General features: G+C 45.9%; 1 protein-coding gene across 1 annotated transcript in view; it reads left to right on the top strand.

Moving 5' to 3' along the window:
• CDH8 (cadherin 8) overlaps positions 1-18,637 on the top strand; it is a 244,222-nt gene that overhangs the window by 145,034 nt on the left and 80,551 nt on the right. Inside the window, exon 6 of the mRNA XM_035120354.2 lies at positions 15,484-15,671. Coding sequence (XP_034976245.2) covers positions 15,484-15,671 — 188 coding nt within the window. The remainder of the gene's footprint in view (positions 1-15,483; positions 15,672-18,637) is intronic.

Genomic DNA, 18,637 nt, shown 5'->3' with positions numbered 1-18,637 from the left:
ATTTGGCTTACCCATCATTCAGAATTCAGTCGTATATGAACTGAAGTTCAGCATAATAACAAGCATCCATTTCATTACTGCCCTGAGAAATAGATCGTCATCTTTGGGATTTTTATTTTTTTTAAGAAAACATTATTATAATCAAGTCAATATAAAGAGAGAGAGAGAGCAGACTCAAACCCAGTTAAGCCACTTGCAAATCATAATCACTTACAGGGCTGTGAATCATAACCACTTACAATGCAAAGCAGAGTCAGATCTGCATTGCAAGAACAAAAACAGCTTTTGTGGATGTCACACAATGCCAATGGATAAAACAGTCGAAATATGCATCGGGACAGATTTCACACTTACTATGTATTTGAAGCCATCCTCCTACTCATTATATTATGTGATGAAATGAAAGAGTTGTGTTTCTGCATCTGATTGTGTTGCATGTGCTCTGTGCGATAGCAGAATCCAATAGAAGGTGACATGTTCCTTAATGATGCAAAAATCCATAGAAGAGAGTACTTGGATGATGTATATCACCATAATGTGGAGAGACATTTCTTAGAAGATGTGTGGCGTAGAGTAGTTCTAAATATGTAACTGGAGGTCCACTGTTGTCAGTTACTCAAGCTTTTATAATTGCATCACAGATAGTTACACTACTGTCAGAGGAGTTTTGCTGAATACTCTGAAATAAGTTCATACTTGATCCAAGGTGTAAGGAAGAACCATAAGGAATAAGCTGTGACAAAGTAGGCATTGAACTGGTTTTAAGTGGAGAACAATTTTGGTGGAGCACAATGCCCCAATAGTATCTTGAAGGTACAACTAAATAAAGAAAAGGATAGCCTGTTGCAACCAGTTGTGTTTTTGCTTTTTAAAGTTCTCATTAGGGCTGTGCACTGGATTTGGCTGAGGCCTGAGCCCGAACTATTCTTATTTGGAGAGACTTGGGCATTGGATGAGTCGTGTTGAGACAGGCACAGATCACTACAGGTTGGGATGGATTGCCCAGGGGGTGGGGCATCAGGCAAGAAAGAGAGGCAAGCAAAATGGGAAAACCCAATTAAGGAGCTGAAACCTACCTCTGATTGCTGGCTGCATCTTCCAGAAGAAGGTAGGCCCAACTTTCTGCCTACCTGACAGCCTCCTTCCTGCCTGATACCTTCCTCCCCTTGCTGTCTCTGCACAGCAGCAATTGAGAGGAGGGAGCAATCCTTCACTATGTGGCTAATGTGATGTTGTGAAACAGCTTTAATTCCAGGAGGGGTGATGGGGGGTACTCCTGCTCTTGGTTGGGGTGTATGTGAAGGACAAGCAAGGTTTCCTTCTCTCACCTCTCTAATTATTTGTTACTGGCCACCAAAGCCCCCTGATCTTCATATTTGAACAAAAAACAAGAACCAATAAGCTTTGGAGTAGTTGTTTGTTCCGGAGGTGTCTCTTTTCTGGGGTGTTGTTAACCTGCTTTCTTTGGCTGTCATTTTGTTTGTGGTGTGCATGGGAAGATTCTTGTCTGTTTTTGTAGGGAGGGGGCTGAATTTTCTAGGAAATCAGTGTTTTGTGGCTGAAAACTTTCATAGATGCCCAAAAGTGCTGCCAAATATTGGAACTCCCAAATATTGGAACTGGATAATGTTGATAGTCTGGATTTATCAAGTGACTGATCGTAGAAGTTCTGGCTGGCAGGACAGATTAACTCTATCAGCAACTCTGTGCAATCCCACAATTGTTGATACCTGCTACAAGGGCAACATTGCTTAGAACATTTGCTTGGGAAAGAAAATGAAGATTATTATTTTTTAACAACTGTGGTGGAATCTCACTGGTATGGAAGGTTATCAAAATTCATAAGATGTAGAATATGACACATTCGCAATAAATTATAATGAACCAAGATAGTATGTTATATATGTTTATTGGTTCCAGGCAGAATAGAAGCATGCATTTATGGCTGGATTTTGAACTAATATGACCCCTCTGAGCCTTAGAACTAAGAACAATGAACTTTCATAACTATAGGGTTTGCTTAGAAATAATGTAAGGAGCCCCACATGAGACGTATTTTGGGTTTTTTTAAAAAAAATCCCAACACTTTACAGATAAGATTTTGCTCAAAAGAACATCTGACTGCTGTGTAAAGCTCAAGTATATTAAAATAAGCTTTTCCCTCATAGACAATATCTCAGTCTTGTGTTAAGTCAATTGGAATAACTACATTCACTACTTATGTACTCCCAGTCACTGATCTGGATTGGGACACACATGCAGGCGTGCACACCTCCCCCCCTTTCTCATAAGCATTTACTGTGAAATAATGCACCCTTTTGCCTTGATTTAACCATCCCATTTTCAAACATTGCCAAGATTAATCAAAGTTCAAGCATAACACACCTTCATTAACTGATATTGCATTTGTGCACTTACAGCTGATTCTTAAATGTTTACCCTAGAAGTAAACTACACTGCATTCAATGGAAATGACTTCCTTACAACTCTCCTTTTCATGACTAAGAGTGCAAAGGATTTGATGCCCCATGAAGGAAGTACACCTAAAGTGCACCTGCAGTCCTAGAAATGCAAAGATTTATGGACGGGCACTCAAAGAAACTTACGATAGACAAACATCAGGACCCTGGAGAGTGTCCTTTGCTAACTCTAGACAAGCTCAATAGCAAACAAGAAGCAATGTCATAGATTTCTGAATTTATCTCCACTTTTGTTTAAAATTTGCAAGTTGCAGTTCAGATTGAGACTGTGAGGCACATAATAGAGTAGTTACTACTTTCCACGGTACTGTTTCCCTATATGCTAATTATTTATTTATTTATTTATTTATTTATTGCTTATGAGCCCTAAAATAGCTTTAGGGTGTTGTTAAATTTTTATTCCCAAAATGGTTAACCCCCCACTCACTTGCCATATTCCTGATCCAAATTCCCACCACCACCTGCCTGCTATTTTTAGAAGATTAAAGAGAGGGAGGAATCATTCACACAATGTCATGACATTTACTCAGGGGTAAATTGAGTGCTTTTGCCTGGCTAGAATAGGTCAGTGAATAGCACAGTTGGTAGAGTTCAGCTGACAGAGCATGAGACACTTAATCTCAGGGTCATGGATTTGAGCCCCACATTGGGCAAAAAAATCCCGCATTGCAGGGGGTGGACTAGATCATGGTGGTCCCTTCCTACTCTACAGTTCTATGATTCTGAACTTTGATAATGTCTCTTGACTGCAGGATGAAGGCAGGAGAGAGAGAGAGACAAGCAAATGCTTGTACAAACTAGCCTACTTTACCAAATGTAAAAATTACATTCATTGCTCCACCCTCTGCTGCCCTTGGCCCCACCCACCAATGGGACACAGCCTTTGGAAAGCTGCTCATAAGGGAATGTGGTCCTTGGGGTGAAAATGTTTTGACAGCCTTGCGCCAACCAGGCCTAAACTATAGAGAAGGTAGCCTTCAATGTTGCTTCTGTGACGATTTGAAACTTACTGAGGGCCAAAATAAAAATACTAGGACCTGCTGTCCTTTCTTGCTTTCTAACCATTCCTACCCACCACCTCCCAGCCCCTTGCCACCCACTTCCCCCCAACGTGACCAGCCCCATCTCTTTACACCTCACCCAACCCCATACCCTCACAAAATGCCCCACCTCTCTCCTAGGAGCTCACTCCACTCCTCTACTTACAGCTTACCCAACAGCTCACCCAAACGCTAGCTCCCTTTCCAAAGAGGGTAGGAGGTGCTCCAGAGAGTGGTTTGCCAACACACCTCCCACCCTTCTTTAGACACTGTTGCAGTGATGTTTAGCAGAGGAGGAAATAGTTCAGAGAGAAGTCTCAAAGTTAGTTCCAAATTTACAATAGATGCCGATGTCCATGTTTTAAAGGACAAGTCAGAAACAGAAAGGATGGGGGAGAAATGTCACCCGGGGGTGGGGGGGTTATGGTTCCCAAATAAACCAGGTGTTGATCTGCCACAGGCACACACCTGATGGATGCCTTAGATCAGCCTTTGCCAACTTGGTGCTCTCCAGATGTTTTGGACTGTAACTGCCGGTCTGGGGCCATTGTGAGGACAATGTTGAACTAGACAAGAGCTTTGTTTGAGGGTAATAGGGTCTTCTTATGTTGTCATGTACTTAAAATGTGACTGACCTTTGCCATTAAATTCCTTGTTCTAAATCTTTTCCTTTTTCTAAACAATGGGTTACATGCATGCGATTTACAATGCCTCTTTGGATTGCATTAAGGAAATGCCCGCTTAAACAATTTAAAACATCTGTGTTACATGTGGATTCTTGTATGAGTTGTTATTATATCATTCAATTGCTCACACACTTTCTTATAAATAATTTCAGGGTTTGTCAATTAGTGCCATATTTATTTATGCTTCATCCTCAAAAATGCATAACAAAGAATAAATTACAGAGCAAACTGACGTTCTGTTTTGCAGTCCATAATATGTTAGTTTTCCGCAGTAAGCACCAAAGAAAATGCATAATGGCCACAGAGTACAAAGTAGAGGGAGGGAGAACTATGAAGAAATCAATTGTATTTTAAGGCTCCAAATGGCCTTGCAGGGTGTAATTTTTTTGAGTTATCCCAAAGGGCAAATTACCTTCAAGGAGATTTACAAAAAAAGGAGTGTGTCAGGCTTGCTTTGACCTTTTCTGACAGTATGAAAAGTTGCATCTAGTTGTTTTCTCTTTGCTTCCCTACACATATTTATTTATTACTTATATCTTATTCGCCCTTCACTATAAAGGTCCCAGGGTAGCTTAGAACAATATAAAATGCACTTATAGAAACAAAGGAAGCAGTTAAAATTATTGTTATTAAAATATATATTGGGGGAAATACAAACTGAACATTCCCCCTCTTTCCCCCAACTCAAAGAATGTAAACAACAATGATAAAGTTAATACAAGCACTGAAGTGAAGAGAACCCGAAAGTTACTAATATCAATACAAAGGAGAATGTTAACACAACAATATATTATGGAATGTAGAAGGTACAGTTTGTCTAGTAGTGATCTTTGTTTGTGTGCTGGCCAGCAGGCTATCATAAAGGTTTATCAAGTTTTTTTTGCCTTCTAGTGTCATGTCCTGACATTTAGAACAGTTATAATTATAATTATAAACAAGTAGAACAATTAAAATTGTTCCAACTCAAACAGAAGAGCATATGCTCATCAAAAAATTTAATGAAGCAGATGTATGTAAATCTGTTTCTTGTTTGTGCCATTCTTCAAACTCCAGCCCAAAAGTTCACCCATCCTGATTCCACAGTAAAGTGTTAGAATTTTTCTTTTAAATATTCCACATAGATATGTATATTGAAATGTGTATTATAAATGTATTTTCTTTCATAACATGCATTTTAATTATTTTTCAAGCTGAGAAATTAGGCCCAGTGTCAGTGGTCAGTCAGGTTGGGCAGCGGCCAATGGACCCAAGGGCTTTGATAGACCTCTTACTGACCTGACCTCTTACTGATTTCCTCCTTGCTATGCCCCTAGGTGCTTTTGAGGGAGCCAAGCTCATCCCTCTTCTACACTGAATGCCCACCATCTTGTTACACAAAATATAATGTCTTGGCTGATAGATTTGTTGACATACATAGACAGCGCATGCATATTGTGAGGGACAGGGGATATCGCGAAGTCCCTCCCCTCCTGAGTTCAAGCCCGTCCCCGAGCAAAGGGGAAAGCAGGGAGAGTTCCGATTCCAGTGGGGAAGCAGGAAGTCGTGTCCGAGGCTCAGGCAAGGTAGAGGAGCCAGGGTCCCAGGTGGGACAGGAAGGGGCAAGTAAGGGGGGAAGACCCATCCCCCCAACTCCAGAATTACGCAGGAAGAGGAGGGGCAAGAGGATGGGTCTGCCAAAGCTTTTGTGTTGGAGAAAGACGCGCCAAAAGCCATTAGGAGGTTCTGAAACCGACTGACAACCTCGCTCCGTGTAAATAGCAATGACTTGAGCACTGTAAATACGCAGCACCAATAAAAGAATAAAATGCAGAGCTGCGTAGCGTCGTTACTCTGAAGTAGTCCACTCCGGCCACTGTGACAGCAACCTCCTAATCATTTTTGGGCTACTTTGGAGTTGCCGGGATGAGCGTGTCAGAGGCGGAGAAGTGGCGGCAGATCGCTGAGCAAGCCCAGCTAGAACTGCAACAGCTGTCGCTGCAGGCGCAGGGAGAATTGAAGGCAGCTAAAGAGGAGACTAAGAAGGTCCAGGACGACCGGCTACAACTTGCGGAACAGGTGAGAGAGCTCCAGGAAAAAGAGCAGCATTTAAGGGCGGTGGCGGTAGACCTCCAAAACAAGCTGGATGCAGAGAAAAACAAGGCGGGAGGGGCACCCCAAGTCCAAGTGCTGCCAGGAAGGAGAGCCGGGACCCTAGTAAGCAAGTTCAATGGAGACCCGAAGGAGTTTCAGGGCTTTGAGACTGAGATTGTGTATGCTCTTGAGCTGCACCACGATGAGTTCCCTGATGATGAGCACAGAGTAGCGTTTATTGTGGAGCACCTTACAGGGGCGGCCAGGGAGTGGCTAAGACCGTTAATTGCAACAAGGAATCCTTGCATGAAGAATGTCAAACTATTTCTAGAAGGTTTGAAAACGATGTATTCGTCCGATAGTCATATGGACCAGACTAAGGAGGAACTTCATAATTTACGCCAAGGAAATATGACAGTTCGCGCGTATTGGGCGAAATTCACCATGCTGGTGCACAGATTGGGGTGGGATCTGGAGTCTGCCCCAATGCAAGCGGCGTTTTACTTGGGGTTGCATGAGGAGGTGAAGGATGAGCTCTCGAGAGGTCCAAAGCCCAGTAATATGGATCAACTGAGCAAAGCGGCTCTGGCGGTGGGGGTGAGGCAGGAATCCAGATGGAGCGACAAGCAAGCAACGCGCGCAAAGCGGGCTTGGTTCCCACGGTCGCAGGAGAAGCCACTCCCTCAACAACCCTTTCAAGCCACGCCTGGGGCCAGTCAGGACCAGGAACCCATGCAGATTGATAGCGCGCGCGCGCGGGCTTTTCAAACCCCAGCGGCGCCAAGACGCAAGGAGGGAAGGGGTGGGAATTGCTTTCTCTGCAACTCCCCCCAGCATCTCGTCAGAGACTGCCCACATCGCAGGGAGTGGCAAGGAAAGGCGGGAACGGTTGTGCCCTCCCCCACTGACGCAGCACCACAGCAGGGAAACGGGAAAGCCTGGCTGCAGGAGACAAGGGGCGGCAGCCAGGCACAGTCAGCAGACAACAGCCCCAGCCCACCCACCCGCACAGAGAGGAGCAGAGCCAGCCCACCCCTCCCAGAGCAGGAGTGGTTCTAGAAGTGACGCTCACGCTCCCAAATGGCTATCCATTGACGGTCCTCGCCCTAATTGACAGTGGTGCCTCAGCCAACTTCTTCTCGAGAAACTTTGCAGAAGAGCACCAGATCCAGCTTCTGCAGCTGGATTTTCCTCTGCACGTGGCAACCATTGACGGCAGAGAGCTGCTGGGAGGGGCCATCACTCATCAAACCCCCCCCATGAGAATGACGGTTGGAAGGCACTCAGAGACACTGGCATTCAACGTCACCACCATCTCAGACCCCCCAATCGTTTTGGGCATGAGCTGGCTGGCGCGCCACGACCCCTCCATAAGTTGGCATCAGAGATGCATCACTTTTGGATCGGACTTTTGCCTGGAACATTGCATGCAGCACCAACCAGGGGAGGGGCCTCCGATAGCCACGGTGGCCACCATGCACGTCAAAGGGGGTGAGGCGATACCCAAACCATACTGGGACCTGCAGGAGGTCTTCAGTGAAGCGGAGTCCGACCACCTGCCCCCACACAGGCCTTTTGACTGCCAGATCAACCTGGTGCCTGGGGCAACTATACCCCCAGCCAAGCTGTACGCCATGTCAGACCAGGAACTGGAGGATCTGCGCGCTTTTATCGACAAGAACCTCAAGCGGGGGTTCATCAGAGAAAGCAAGGCAGCAGGGGGCAGCCCGGTCTTCTGGGTGGACAAGAAAGACACGCAACAGCGCCGTCTTGTGGTGGATTTTAGACGGCTGAATTCGGTGACAGAGCCAGTGGCTTTCCCCATGCCCAGAGTGGATGATCTCCTGACAGCGGCACGCAGAGGCAAGATTTTCACCAAGCTAGACCTGAGGGGGGCGTACAACTTGATCAGGATCCGGGAAGGCGATGAGTGGAAAACCACGATGTTCACGCCTCTGGGCTCTTTTGAATATCTGGTGATGCCCTTCGGGTTGCAAGGGGGCTCAGCATGCTTCCAGGCCTTCATGCACCACGTCCTGGGGTCCCTACTCTTCAGGAAATGCTTGGTCTTTCTGGATGACATCCTTATTTACTCCAACGACCCAGTGCAGCACGTGAAGGACGTCAGGGAGGTGTTACAGCGCCTGAAGGAGAACCACCTGTATGTGAAGCTGGAGAAGTGCAAGTTTCACACCAAGGAGGTGGACTTCCTGGGCTACAAGCTGTCAGACAAGGGGCTGGCAATGGACAAGGACAAGGTGCAGACCATCCTGGACTGGCACAGCCCCAGGACGCGCAAAGATGCCCAACGCCTACTAGGCTTTGCCAACTTCTACAGGAAGTTCATCAAGAACTTCTCTCGAGTTACGGCTCCCATCACTGACTGCCTGAGAGGCAAGCAGAAGTTCAGGTGGACACCAGAGGCGCAAGCAGCGTTCGAAAGCCTCAAGAGGGTGTTCGCCTCAGACCAGAACCTGTTCCACGTGGTTCAGGACGCGCCCCTACGCATTGAAACAGATGCTTCTGATAAGGCTGTGGGCGCCATTTTGTTGCAACTGGACGCCAACAGAGAGTGGAGACCCTGTGCCTTCTTCTCCAGGAAGTTGACCCAGCCCGAGCGAAACTACACAGTTTTTGATCGGGAACTTCTTGCGATCCACGCGGCGTTCCAGCACTGGAGACACTTCCTGGTGGGCGCCAAGCACCCCATCCAGGTGTGCACAGACCACAAGAACCTGGAGTTCTGGAGAACTGCCAGGGTGCTCAACCAGCGGCAGATACGGTGGGCGGAGTTCTTCTCGAACTTCAACTTCTCCATACACTACATCCCAGGAGAGCAGAATGTCAGGGCGGATGCCCTCTCCCGCAAGCCAGAGTACATGGAGGAGGAGGCGCCACCAGCCCCAAGGCACATTTTCCCCCCGTCGGCATGGTCCTGCGGAGCAGCAGTGGTGAGCGAGGCAGAACTCACAGCACTGACGGCAGCGGATGAATTTGCCAACCGCATCTTCAGAGAACTGAGAGGGGGGAGGGAGCAGGCAAAAGACTTTGCAGAACGCAGAGGGCTGCTTTTCTACAAGGGTGCGCTGTACCTACCCACCACCCAGCTTCGACGTACGGTCCTCAAGCAGATGCACGACAACCCTACAGCGGGGCATTTTGGAAGGGACAAGACCACTCACCTAGTCATGAGACACTTCTGGTGGCCAGGGGTGAGGGAAGATGTTCGAGACTATGTAAGGGGCTGTACCACCTGCCAGCGGGCGAAGGTGGTCAGAGCAGCGCCACCAGGGTTGCTGGAGCCCTTAGCCACACCACACAGGCCGTGGGAAGTGGTGTCCATGGACTTCATCACAGATCTGCCTTCGTCCAGGGGTAAGACTGCAGTGTTGGTGGTGGTGGACCTCATGTCCAAAATGTGTCACTTTATACCGTGTGCCAGGGCAGTCTCGGCAGAAGAGACAGCCAAACTGTTTGTTGATCACATTTTCAGACTGCATGGATTACCTTTAAGGGTTATTTCGGATCGTGGCCGCCAATTTGTTTCCAGGTTCTGGCGGCGGCTCATGAACCTCCTGCAGGTGGAGGTCAGCTTGTCGACGGCTAGACACCCGCAGACCAACGGACAAGCGGAGAGGGTCAACGCCATTCTGCAGCAGTACCTGAGATGCTACGTCAGCCAGCGGCAAACGGACTGGGTGGATCGCTTGCCACTAGCAGAATTTGCCTACAACAATGCAGTGCACGTCTCCACAGGGGTGTCGCCCTTTAAGGCCAATTACGGGCGCGACCTCAGATCTTTCCCAGAGAGGGAGAGGGAGGAGGAGGAGGAGGGCCCACAGGCTGAGGATTGGGCAGAGGAACTGGAGACGGTGCACCAGCAGCTCAGAGAACACTTGGAGAGGGCCAAGGAAGCGTACAAAAAGGGGGCAGATCGCCACAGGCGACAAGGGGAGGTCATCAGGGTGGGGGACAAGGTGTGGTTGTCCTCGGAGGGCCTTCCCACCAGAGGGAGGTGCAAAAAGCTGGCACCCAAATGGCTGGGCCCCTTCACGGTCACGCAACAGGTCAACCCGGTGGCATACAGGCTGGCACTGCCAGAGGACATGAGGGTGCATCCAGTGTTTCATAGATCGCTGCTGTCGCCGTACAGGGAAAGCAGCAGGCTCAGAGACAGCGAACAAACCCCCGAGGGAGGGGGGGAGAGGGAAAGCAGGGAGCAACTCAATGAGGCCACGGCCATCCTGGATTCAAGGTGGGGGGTGGGGGGCCTGGAGTACCTCATGGCATGGGAGGATGCTCCACCGTCCCAGAATGAATGGGTTCCCGCCACTCAGATACAGGAGGAATTCTTGGTGGAAGAATTTCACGCCCTCTTTCCCCACAGACCCAAGCCCTGGCACATGGAAAGGGAGGGGGAGGAGGAGGAGGCACGGGAGAACAGCTCACCATGGCGCTGGGAAGCGGAGTTTGAGGAACCAGAGGATGAGGTATGGGTGTCGCCAAGATCCACCCAGTCAGAGGAAGGAGCAGATTGGCAAAACATTTTTACCCCCACCAGCTCTGACGCCACGGACTTTTTGGGATTCCCGTCCTCCCAGGCGGAAGGGGGGGGCTCGCAGGACTGGGGGGAGGTGTTCACACCAACGGGCTCGGAGAGCACCGAGTTTTTAGGCTTCCAGTCGTCACCGACACATGGGGGGGGCCTGGGGAGGGGTGAAGGAGAGCTTGGGAGGGGGGTGGATGTGAGGGACAGGGGATATCGCGAAGTCCCTCCCCTCCTGAGTTCAAGCCCGTCCCCGAGCAAAGGGGAAAGCAGGGAGAGTTCCGATTCCAGTGGGGAAGCAGGAAGTCGTGTCCGAGGCTCAGGCAAGGTAGAGGAGCCAGGGTCCCAGGTGGGACAGGAAGGGGCAAGTAAGGGGGGAAGACCCATCCCCCCAACTCCAGAATTACGCAGGAAGAGGAGGGGCAAGAGGATGGGTCTGCCAAAGCTTTTGTGTTGGAGAAAGACGCGCCAAAAGCCATTAGGAGGTTCTGAAACCGACTGACAACCTCGCTCCGTGTAAATAGCAATGACTTGAGCACTGTAAATACGCAGCACCAATAAAAGAATAAAATGCAGAGCTGCGTAGCGTCGTTACTCTGAAGTAGTCCACTCCGGCCACTGTGACACATATTATCTGAGAGTTAGAACCCTCTAACTCTAGGACCCTCGTACCTACAGGACGGCCTCTCCTGGTACACCCCACGGAGACCTTACAGTCTGCAAATAATAACATTTTGGAGATCCCGGGCCTCAGGGAGATTAGGCTTGCCTCGACAGGTGGAACGCTCTGCCACAAGAGATCAGGGCCCTGCGGGATTTGACATCTTTCCACAGGGCCTGCAAGACGGAGTTGTTCCACTAGCCTTTGGTCAGGGCTCAGCCTGACTCCCCTTCTCTTTCTGTACAAGAAATGGTATGAAAGAAGCCTCCCAGCATTCTCACAGGCCCATATAAGAACAGCTTGGGCCTGAAGAGCATTCACTGTTCCCAACCCTAATCCCGTAGATAGCCATCTAATTAGATTTTAATTTGACCCTGACTTGTTTTTAGGAGGTAATTTTATTATGGTTTGATTTTATACCAATGTTATATATTTGATGTTAGCCGTCCTGAGCCTGGTTTCGGCCAGGGAGGGCGGGATACAAATAAAAGTTTGTTGTTGTTGTTTATTACACTTCTATGTTTGTGTGCACATGCACATGTATGCATGTATGCGTGTATAGAGATACCAGCAGGTTGTGAATTATAATTCCAAGATAAAATGTTAATCACAGGGGCCTCAGAACTAAATCCCATAGCAGCACACTGAAATGATCCTAAATGGCTGGATCCTTGACATCTTCCTTTCCAGTTAGGAACATGGAAGCTGTTTTGGATTGAGAAAGACCATTCACCTATCTAGCTAAGTATCGTCTGCACTGACTGGCAGTGACTTTCTGGGGTTTCAGATGGGGGACATTCCCAGCCATACTTGGAGATGTTGGCAATCTACTGCATGCAAAGCAGATACTCTCCAACTAAGACCCTTCCCTCTGATGTCCATGTATCTCCCAAAATTAAAGCAAGGCTGGGAAAATCATAGAATCATAGAGTTGGAAGAGACCACAAGGGCCATCCAGTCCAACCCCCTGCCAAGCAGGAAACACCATCAAAGCATTCTTGACATATGCCTGTCAAGCCTCTGCTTAAAGACCTCCAAAGAAGGAGACTCCACCACAATTCTTGGCAGCAAATTCCACAGTCGAACAGCTCTTACTGTCAGGAAGTTCTTCCTAATGTTTAGGTGGAATCTTCTTTCTTGTAGTTTGGATCCATTGCTCTGTGTCCGCTTCTCTGAACCAGTTCTGAGTGTTGTGCTCACTGATTTGGTAATGGGCACAAGATTGTTGCGTGCAGATTTCTGAGTCCATTATTCCTTCTTCTAGGATGTAATTCTCTCCCTCTGTCATTTTAGATATGGATCACACTCACTTGTTTCTTACATTCCTCATTCAGAAATGGAAACACTCTCAGCTACTCCAACTTTCTTCTAGCCCATTAGTAGAAGAGAGGGAGATGGAGAAAGCACTTCCAGAAAATCTCCCTTCTCAGAGCAGTTTCTATAGCTAGAATGGAGCACAACTGATTAGTAAGCAGACTGTCAGCTCCTGGATAATGGACCCCCTTTTTTTACATTTGCAAACTGTGCATGCTAAACTCACTTTCCTAAAAAAGAAAAGAAAAATCATTCTAAGCACACAAACTTTGTAATCATTCACAGGTTCATAGCTGACCATAATCTATGCAAATAGTTACCACAATTACGCTATAACATATGACACTAACACATTCTGCCCCTGAAGGAGTAAAATGGAAATAAAAATGAAGACTACAGCTCCCATTGCCCCCATTTAAGACTCTCTGACTCATCAGGTATGCATGGATTTTGTCTGATTGGTTTCAGTGATAAGTAGTCCTGAAACTGATAATTTCACCTCTTAGCCATGGCTGAAACAAGCGAATTACCAAGAAGCATGCATAATTAGACCGGCTGTAGGTGTGCTCAGGAGCCAGAGGTTAGCCATGCTTTGCTGGCTTCCAGATCATTACTAAAAGTCAGAGAGAGATGTCATTAGAATGAGCAATTTGATTCTTTCCCTAAGTAATGAGAAATCTGAGATGTAATGTAAAATACTCTGTTGGAACCCAATTTAAGCCAGTTAAGGGTGACTTCCTAGGATTTGAATTAGGAATGTGCAAAAACAACCCCAAGACATTTTTGCAAGCTTTGTGAAAGCTCTATTCTGAAATTCCCCTCATGGAATTCGCCCCCAGGTTTTAGCATCTCCTTACTTTTTCTATTACTGAGTTTTTGAAACAAAAATGAAAAACATATAATTCCATTATTATGAACCAAAAGTGTAAAAGCACCCATATAGCAACTAGCTAACTTGAAGTTAAGCATAATTAAGGAAACATTTTGATCAGAGAATACGTATTCTGAAAGACCACAATCAGATTCTAATTATAAAATTGTACTGTTTATTTATTTATCATATTTCATGTAAGATTCATATCTTAGGAAACCTCTCAGAGTGCTACACTCACGCAATTGGACACACACACAAACAATGTATATACATCTTTAAAACAATTTCACATATAAAAAACCCAATTTCAAATCCAGTATAGCTACAGACTAGGCTTAAAATAGCAATCTAAAAGGCTTGTTGAAAAAGGATAGGTTCAGAAAATACAGTAACGATAGTGCCCGTCTGATATGTCACAGGAGGGAGTTCCAAAGGGTAAAACAGGTGTGAGATATCTTTGACCCTCCAGATATTGCTAAACTACAACTCCCATAATCCTAGGCCATTGACCATGCTTGCTGTGTAGTTCAGTAACATCTCGAGGGCCAAAGGTTCCCCATACTTGCTCTAAAGGCCTGATTATTATTACTTATTCAGCTATACATAGCTTCTTTGTTGATCTCTGTTTGCTAGCCACTTGAGTTATTGTATTGATTATTGAATTTGTTGTATGCACTTAGTGATCTTTTATTACAATACCTTTTAGGGCACTGCTCTTCAAACTTGGGTCTTCAGATGTGAGAGGACTACATCTCCCATCATCCTTAACCATTGGGCTGGATGATGTGCATTCCACATCTGAGGACCCAAGCTTGAAGAACACTTTCTTAGGGCCAAAGTAGATATGAAGTGGCATTACTCAATGGCAGGTGCAGTTTTTCCGGTAGAGTCTTGGTTCATGCGCTGGATAAATGGCATAATATATTATTATTTTACCATCTTCCTTTGTATTGATATCAGAAACTTTTGGACTTTCTCTACTTCAGTGTTTATGCAAAGTAATTATTTAGATATGAACTGTGGTTTAGGATTGGGTAAAAAGAGATGTTCAGTTTGTCATTTTTCACATTACAATATATAACTTCCCCTCTTTTAAGAATATATGAAGTTAAATGCAATTAACGTGTAGGGTGCAGGTGTTTAAAAATGCAAATAGAGTTAGGTATGCCAGATTTTCTAATTATAGGATCACTGCAGGGATGGAGGGAGAACTTAATCGGTTCCTGCACTGCTGTGGACCTGATTAAAAACCCTTCTCAGAAACAGCTATTAGCATTGGGAGGAAGCTCCAGAGCCCGACTCTAGGGCCATAAGAAGCTCTGCTTTTCCAATCAGGCAAAGACAGAAGACCTGCTTCTACCAGACCTGGCCAATCCAGACTCCAGAGGCATCATATTATATCTACAAAGCACAGAGACCGACATTTCACACCTTTATCCACCCTCCCTTGCCACTGAAGAAGACAGTAGATAGGCTAGATGGCAACATTTTGATTAAGCCCTGATATTCCTGGCATAGATAAACCATTGAAATGTACCAAACCCAGTAAAATGTTGTAAGAGGGTGTTACAGGAATGGACAGCAATCCCATAAATATACATATCAAATGCACAGGAACATAGAAATCTACCTTTTATTGAGTCAGGTCATTGATCTACTAAGATACGTACTGTCTACACTGACTGACATTTGCTCTCCAGGATTTCAGATGGGCATCTCTCCCAGAACAGGAGGAAAAGAGACTGTTGCCCAATTTAATGTCCAGTTGTTTGTTAGTATTTATTCATCTCTCTTTTTCTCTCTTCCTCCCAGGTTTGTATCATTTCTCAGTATTGGAAGACATTAGTATTGGTGAACCAATAGGAAGGGTGAAAGCAAATGACCTGGATATTGGTGAGAATGCTAAGTCATCCTATGACATTATTGAAGGAGATGGAGTGGATATATTTGAAATCACTTCGGACTCCCAGACTCAAGAAGGCATTATCAGATTGAGAAAGGTAAATGGCAACTGAAAGACTGAATTTGTGGATTTGGGCATTGCACAAATGAGCTCTAACATATTGTCCTGTGAAAGTATAGAAGGCATTGGTTAGGATGGAAGTAGCCCATGTCCTTTTTTCCAGTACCCCATACATAGGAGCATAAGAAGCTGATTTATACTGAGTCAGTCCATTGGTTCATCTAGCTCAGGCATGTCCAAACTGCGGCCCTCCAGATGTTTTGGCCTACAACTCCCATGATCCCTAGCTAACAGGACCAGTGGTCAGGGATGATGGGAACTGTAGTCCAAAACATCTGAAGGGCCAAAGTTTGGGGATGCCTGGTCTAGCTCAATACTATCTACACTGACTGGCAGGGGTTCTCTTGGAGTTCATACTCTTACTATCAGAAGGTTCTTCTAATGTTTATACTATCCCACATGGTCTTTCAGATACCTGCAAGAAAGAGAACATTTTTCATTTTTAAAACTGATAACATTGCACAACCTCTGATCTTTATTCCTTCTCTTTCTCCTCCTTATTCATCTTAGCTGGAGCACAGGTGGAAAAGTGCACAGGTGGAGCATAGTGGCTAAATAATGTGGAGATTTTTCAAAAGTCATTTTTTGCTCCACCATACTCCATTGGTGGAGTACTCAGAGATGCTTCAGGCTCCCTTGGGCCCAAACATGCTTCTCTTATAAATACTATCTGGGTTGATACTGGGGGTGTGGAACCATTTTCAATCTAAGGGCTGCATTTCTTCATGGACAACCATCCGAGGGCTGCATTCCAGTAGTGAGTGAAGCCAGAGACAAAAGGGGGCAGAGAAACAGCTGTGACCCTTACTGCTATACAATTGCCTAAGGGAGTGGGTGGCGCTGTGGTCTAAACAAAGGACCCCTTGTGCTTGCCGATTGGAAGGTTGGGGCTTTGAATCCACATGACGGGGTGAGCTCCCGTTGCTCTGTCCCAGCTTCTGCCAACCTGGCAGTTCAAAAGTATACCAGTGCGAGTAAATAAGTAGGTACTGCTGTGGCGGGAAAGTAAACCGTGTTTCTGTGTGCTATAGTTTCCGTCATGGTGTTTCGTTGTGCCAGAAGCGGTTTAGTCATGCTTGCCACATGACCCTGAAAGTTGTCTGTGGACAAACGCTGGCTCCCTCGGCCTGAAAGGGAGATGAGTGCCACACCCCATAGTCATTTTTGACTGGACTTAGCCGTCCAGCGGTCCTTTACCTTATCTTTACCTTACAAATGCCTACATTCTACCTTTGCCTAAGTCAGAAGTTTCTGTACACACACACACACACACAGAGAGAGAGAGAGAGAGAGAGAGAGACAGACAGACAGACAGACAGACAGACAGACAGACAGACAGACAGACATACTGTATATCTGTATCCTCCGCAGAGGTAATCACAGTACCATCTCCTATTTTAACCAGGCAAAAGCACTCATGAAAAGGGCAGAGTGGAACCAGTAAGGGATGTGGTGTGGGAAAATGGGTGTGGTCTTAGAGAGTCCTGATAGCCACATAGAGAAGCCTGAAGTGCCACAGTGGCATAGTCACCAGCTACCTCATGCCATAGCATTTACATATTTGTCATTTGATTTTAATTTCAAAATAAAAATAGCACACACACACACACACAGAGAGAGAGAGAGAGAGAGAGAGAGAGAGAGAGAGAGAGAGAGAGAGCAGAACGGATTTTGAATTTGTTGTTCAGAGAACTAGGTTGACAAATGCTCTGGGCTGGTATCATTTTGCCAGCTGAATTTGAAATGGCTAAAATGATACAGGATGCGTGATTGGCAAATTGTGAATATGCTGATTTGCAGCCACCTATTCATAGGTACAAAAGCTTAGTAATTTCTGAGTCGACAGAGAAGCGAGTGCTTGTCATGTTTACTAAAAATGGCAAAGTTCCATTAGAGCTAGATTCGTGTCTGAAAAAAATCAACACAATTTTTGAAAGTAAGAATATATATTTAAGCTTCCAGAGACTTCCTGAAAGAGTTCGGTGATTTCTATTTGTGCTCTTTGTATTTGCATTGCAGATTTCAGCTTCTGTGTCATTTTCTCTCCATCTCTTTGTTCCTTTCTATGGGACATTGTAATGCAAATTTACATATCTTTCCAAAGCCTGACAAATTTGCAACTTTGAAATTTTAATCATTGTGAAGCATCAGTAGGTTAGACTTTGAATCCACACGTGTAGATGCTCTTGAACTTTTTGCAGATATGATTCCTGTGTGATCATAAAGTTGGTGATTTAAGATCTTACCAAAAACAAACAAACAACACCCTCATTTTTATATGGTTTGGGTTTTTGTTTTGTTTTTTTGCGGGGGAGGACTTACCTGCCAGTTTTACTTTTTAATTTTTATTGAGTCTTTTCATCCTGCATTGAAATAAAAAAAAACAAACTAATATAAACAAACATTAAAATATAGAAAAGAGACTGAAAAATACAGAGTCCCATCTCACAAATAGAGAGGACTCTCACAAAATCTTTTCAGTTTGGCCCTTGACTATTCCCAGGAACACACCCTTTCTGCCCAGGCCATATCTCTCACCAGTCCTGCTCTGTGCCCTCCTTGAGTGAAATTTGCTTGGATGAAATGTGACCCTGAACTTTGATGTTGACTCTTGCTAACATGGATCAAGGTTAAAGAGGGATGTGTGAGAAGTAGCATTCATTGCACAGCACACCTTTGCCTCTAGCCCCACTCATTACTGGCATGTGGGCTCCAGAGGTTGCCTAGAAGCATGCGTGCCACTGTGCCACCTTGCCCCCCGCGACATCAGCACACTGTGTGTGCATGCAACATCGGCGCCACCTGCGGTATGTGCTAGTGATACCAGCACACAGTAGGACATGCATGCATGGCACGGGCAATCATGCTGTGGAGTGTGCTGACATCATGTACACAAACCACGGGGTGTGCTGACGGGGCGTGCAGACACTATGTAGTGTGCAT

This window comes from Zootoca vivipara, chromosome 6 (genome assembly GCF_963506605.1).
Source record: "Zootoca vivipara chromosome 6, rZooViv1.1, whole genome shotgun sequence".
Taxonomy (NCBI): domain Eukaryota; kingdom Metazoa; phylum Chordata; class Lepidosauria; order Squamata; family Lacertidae; genus Zootoca; species Zootoca vivipara.
The sequence above is the reverse complement of the archived record's forward strand: the minus strand, read 5'-3'. Positions and strand labels throughout refer to the sequence as shown.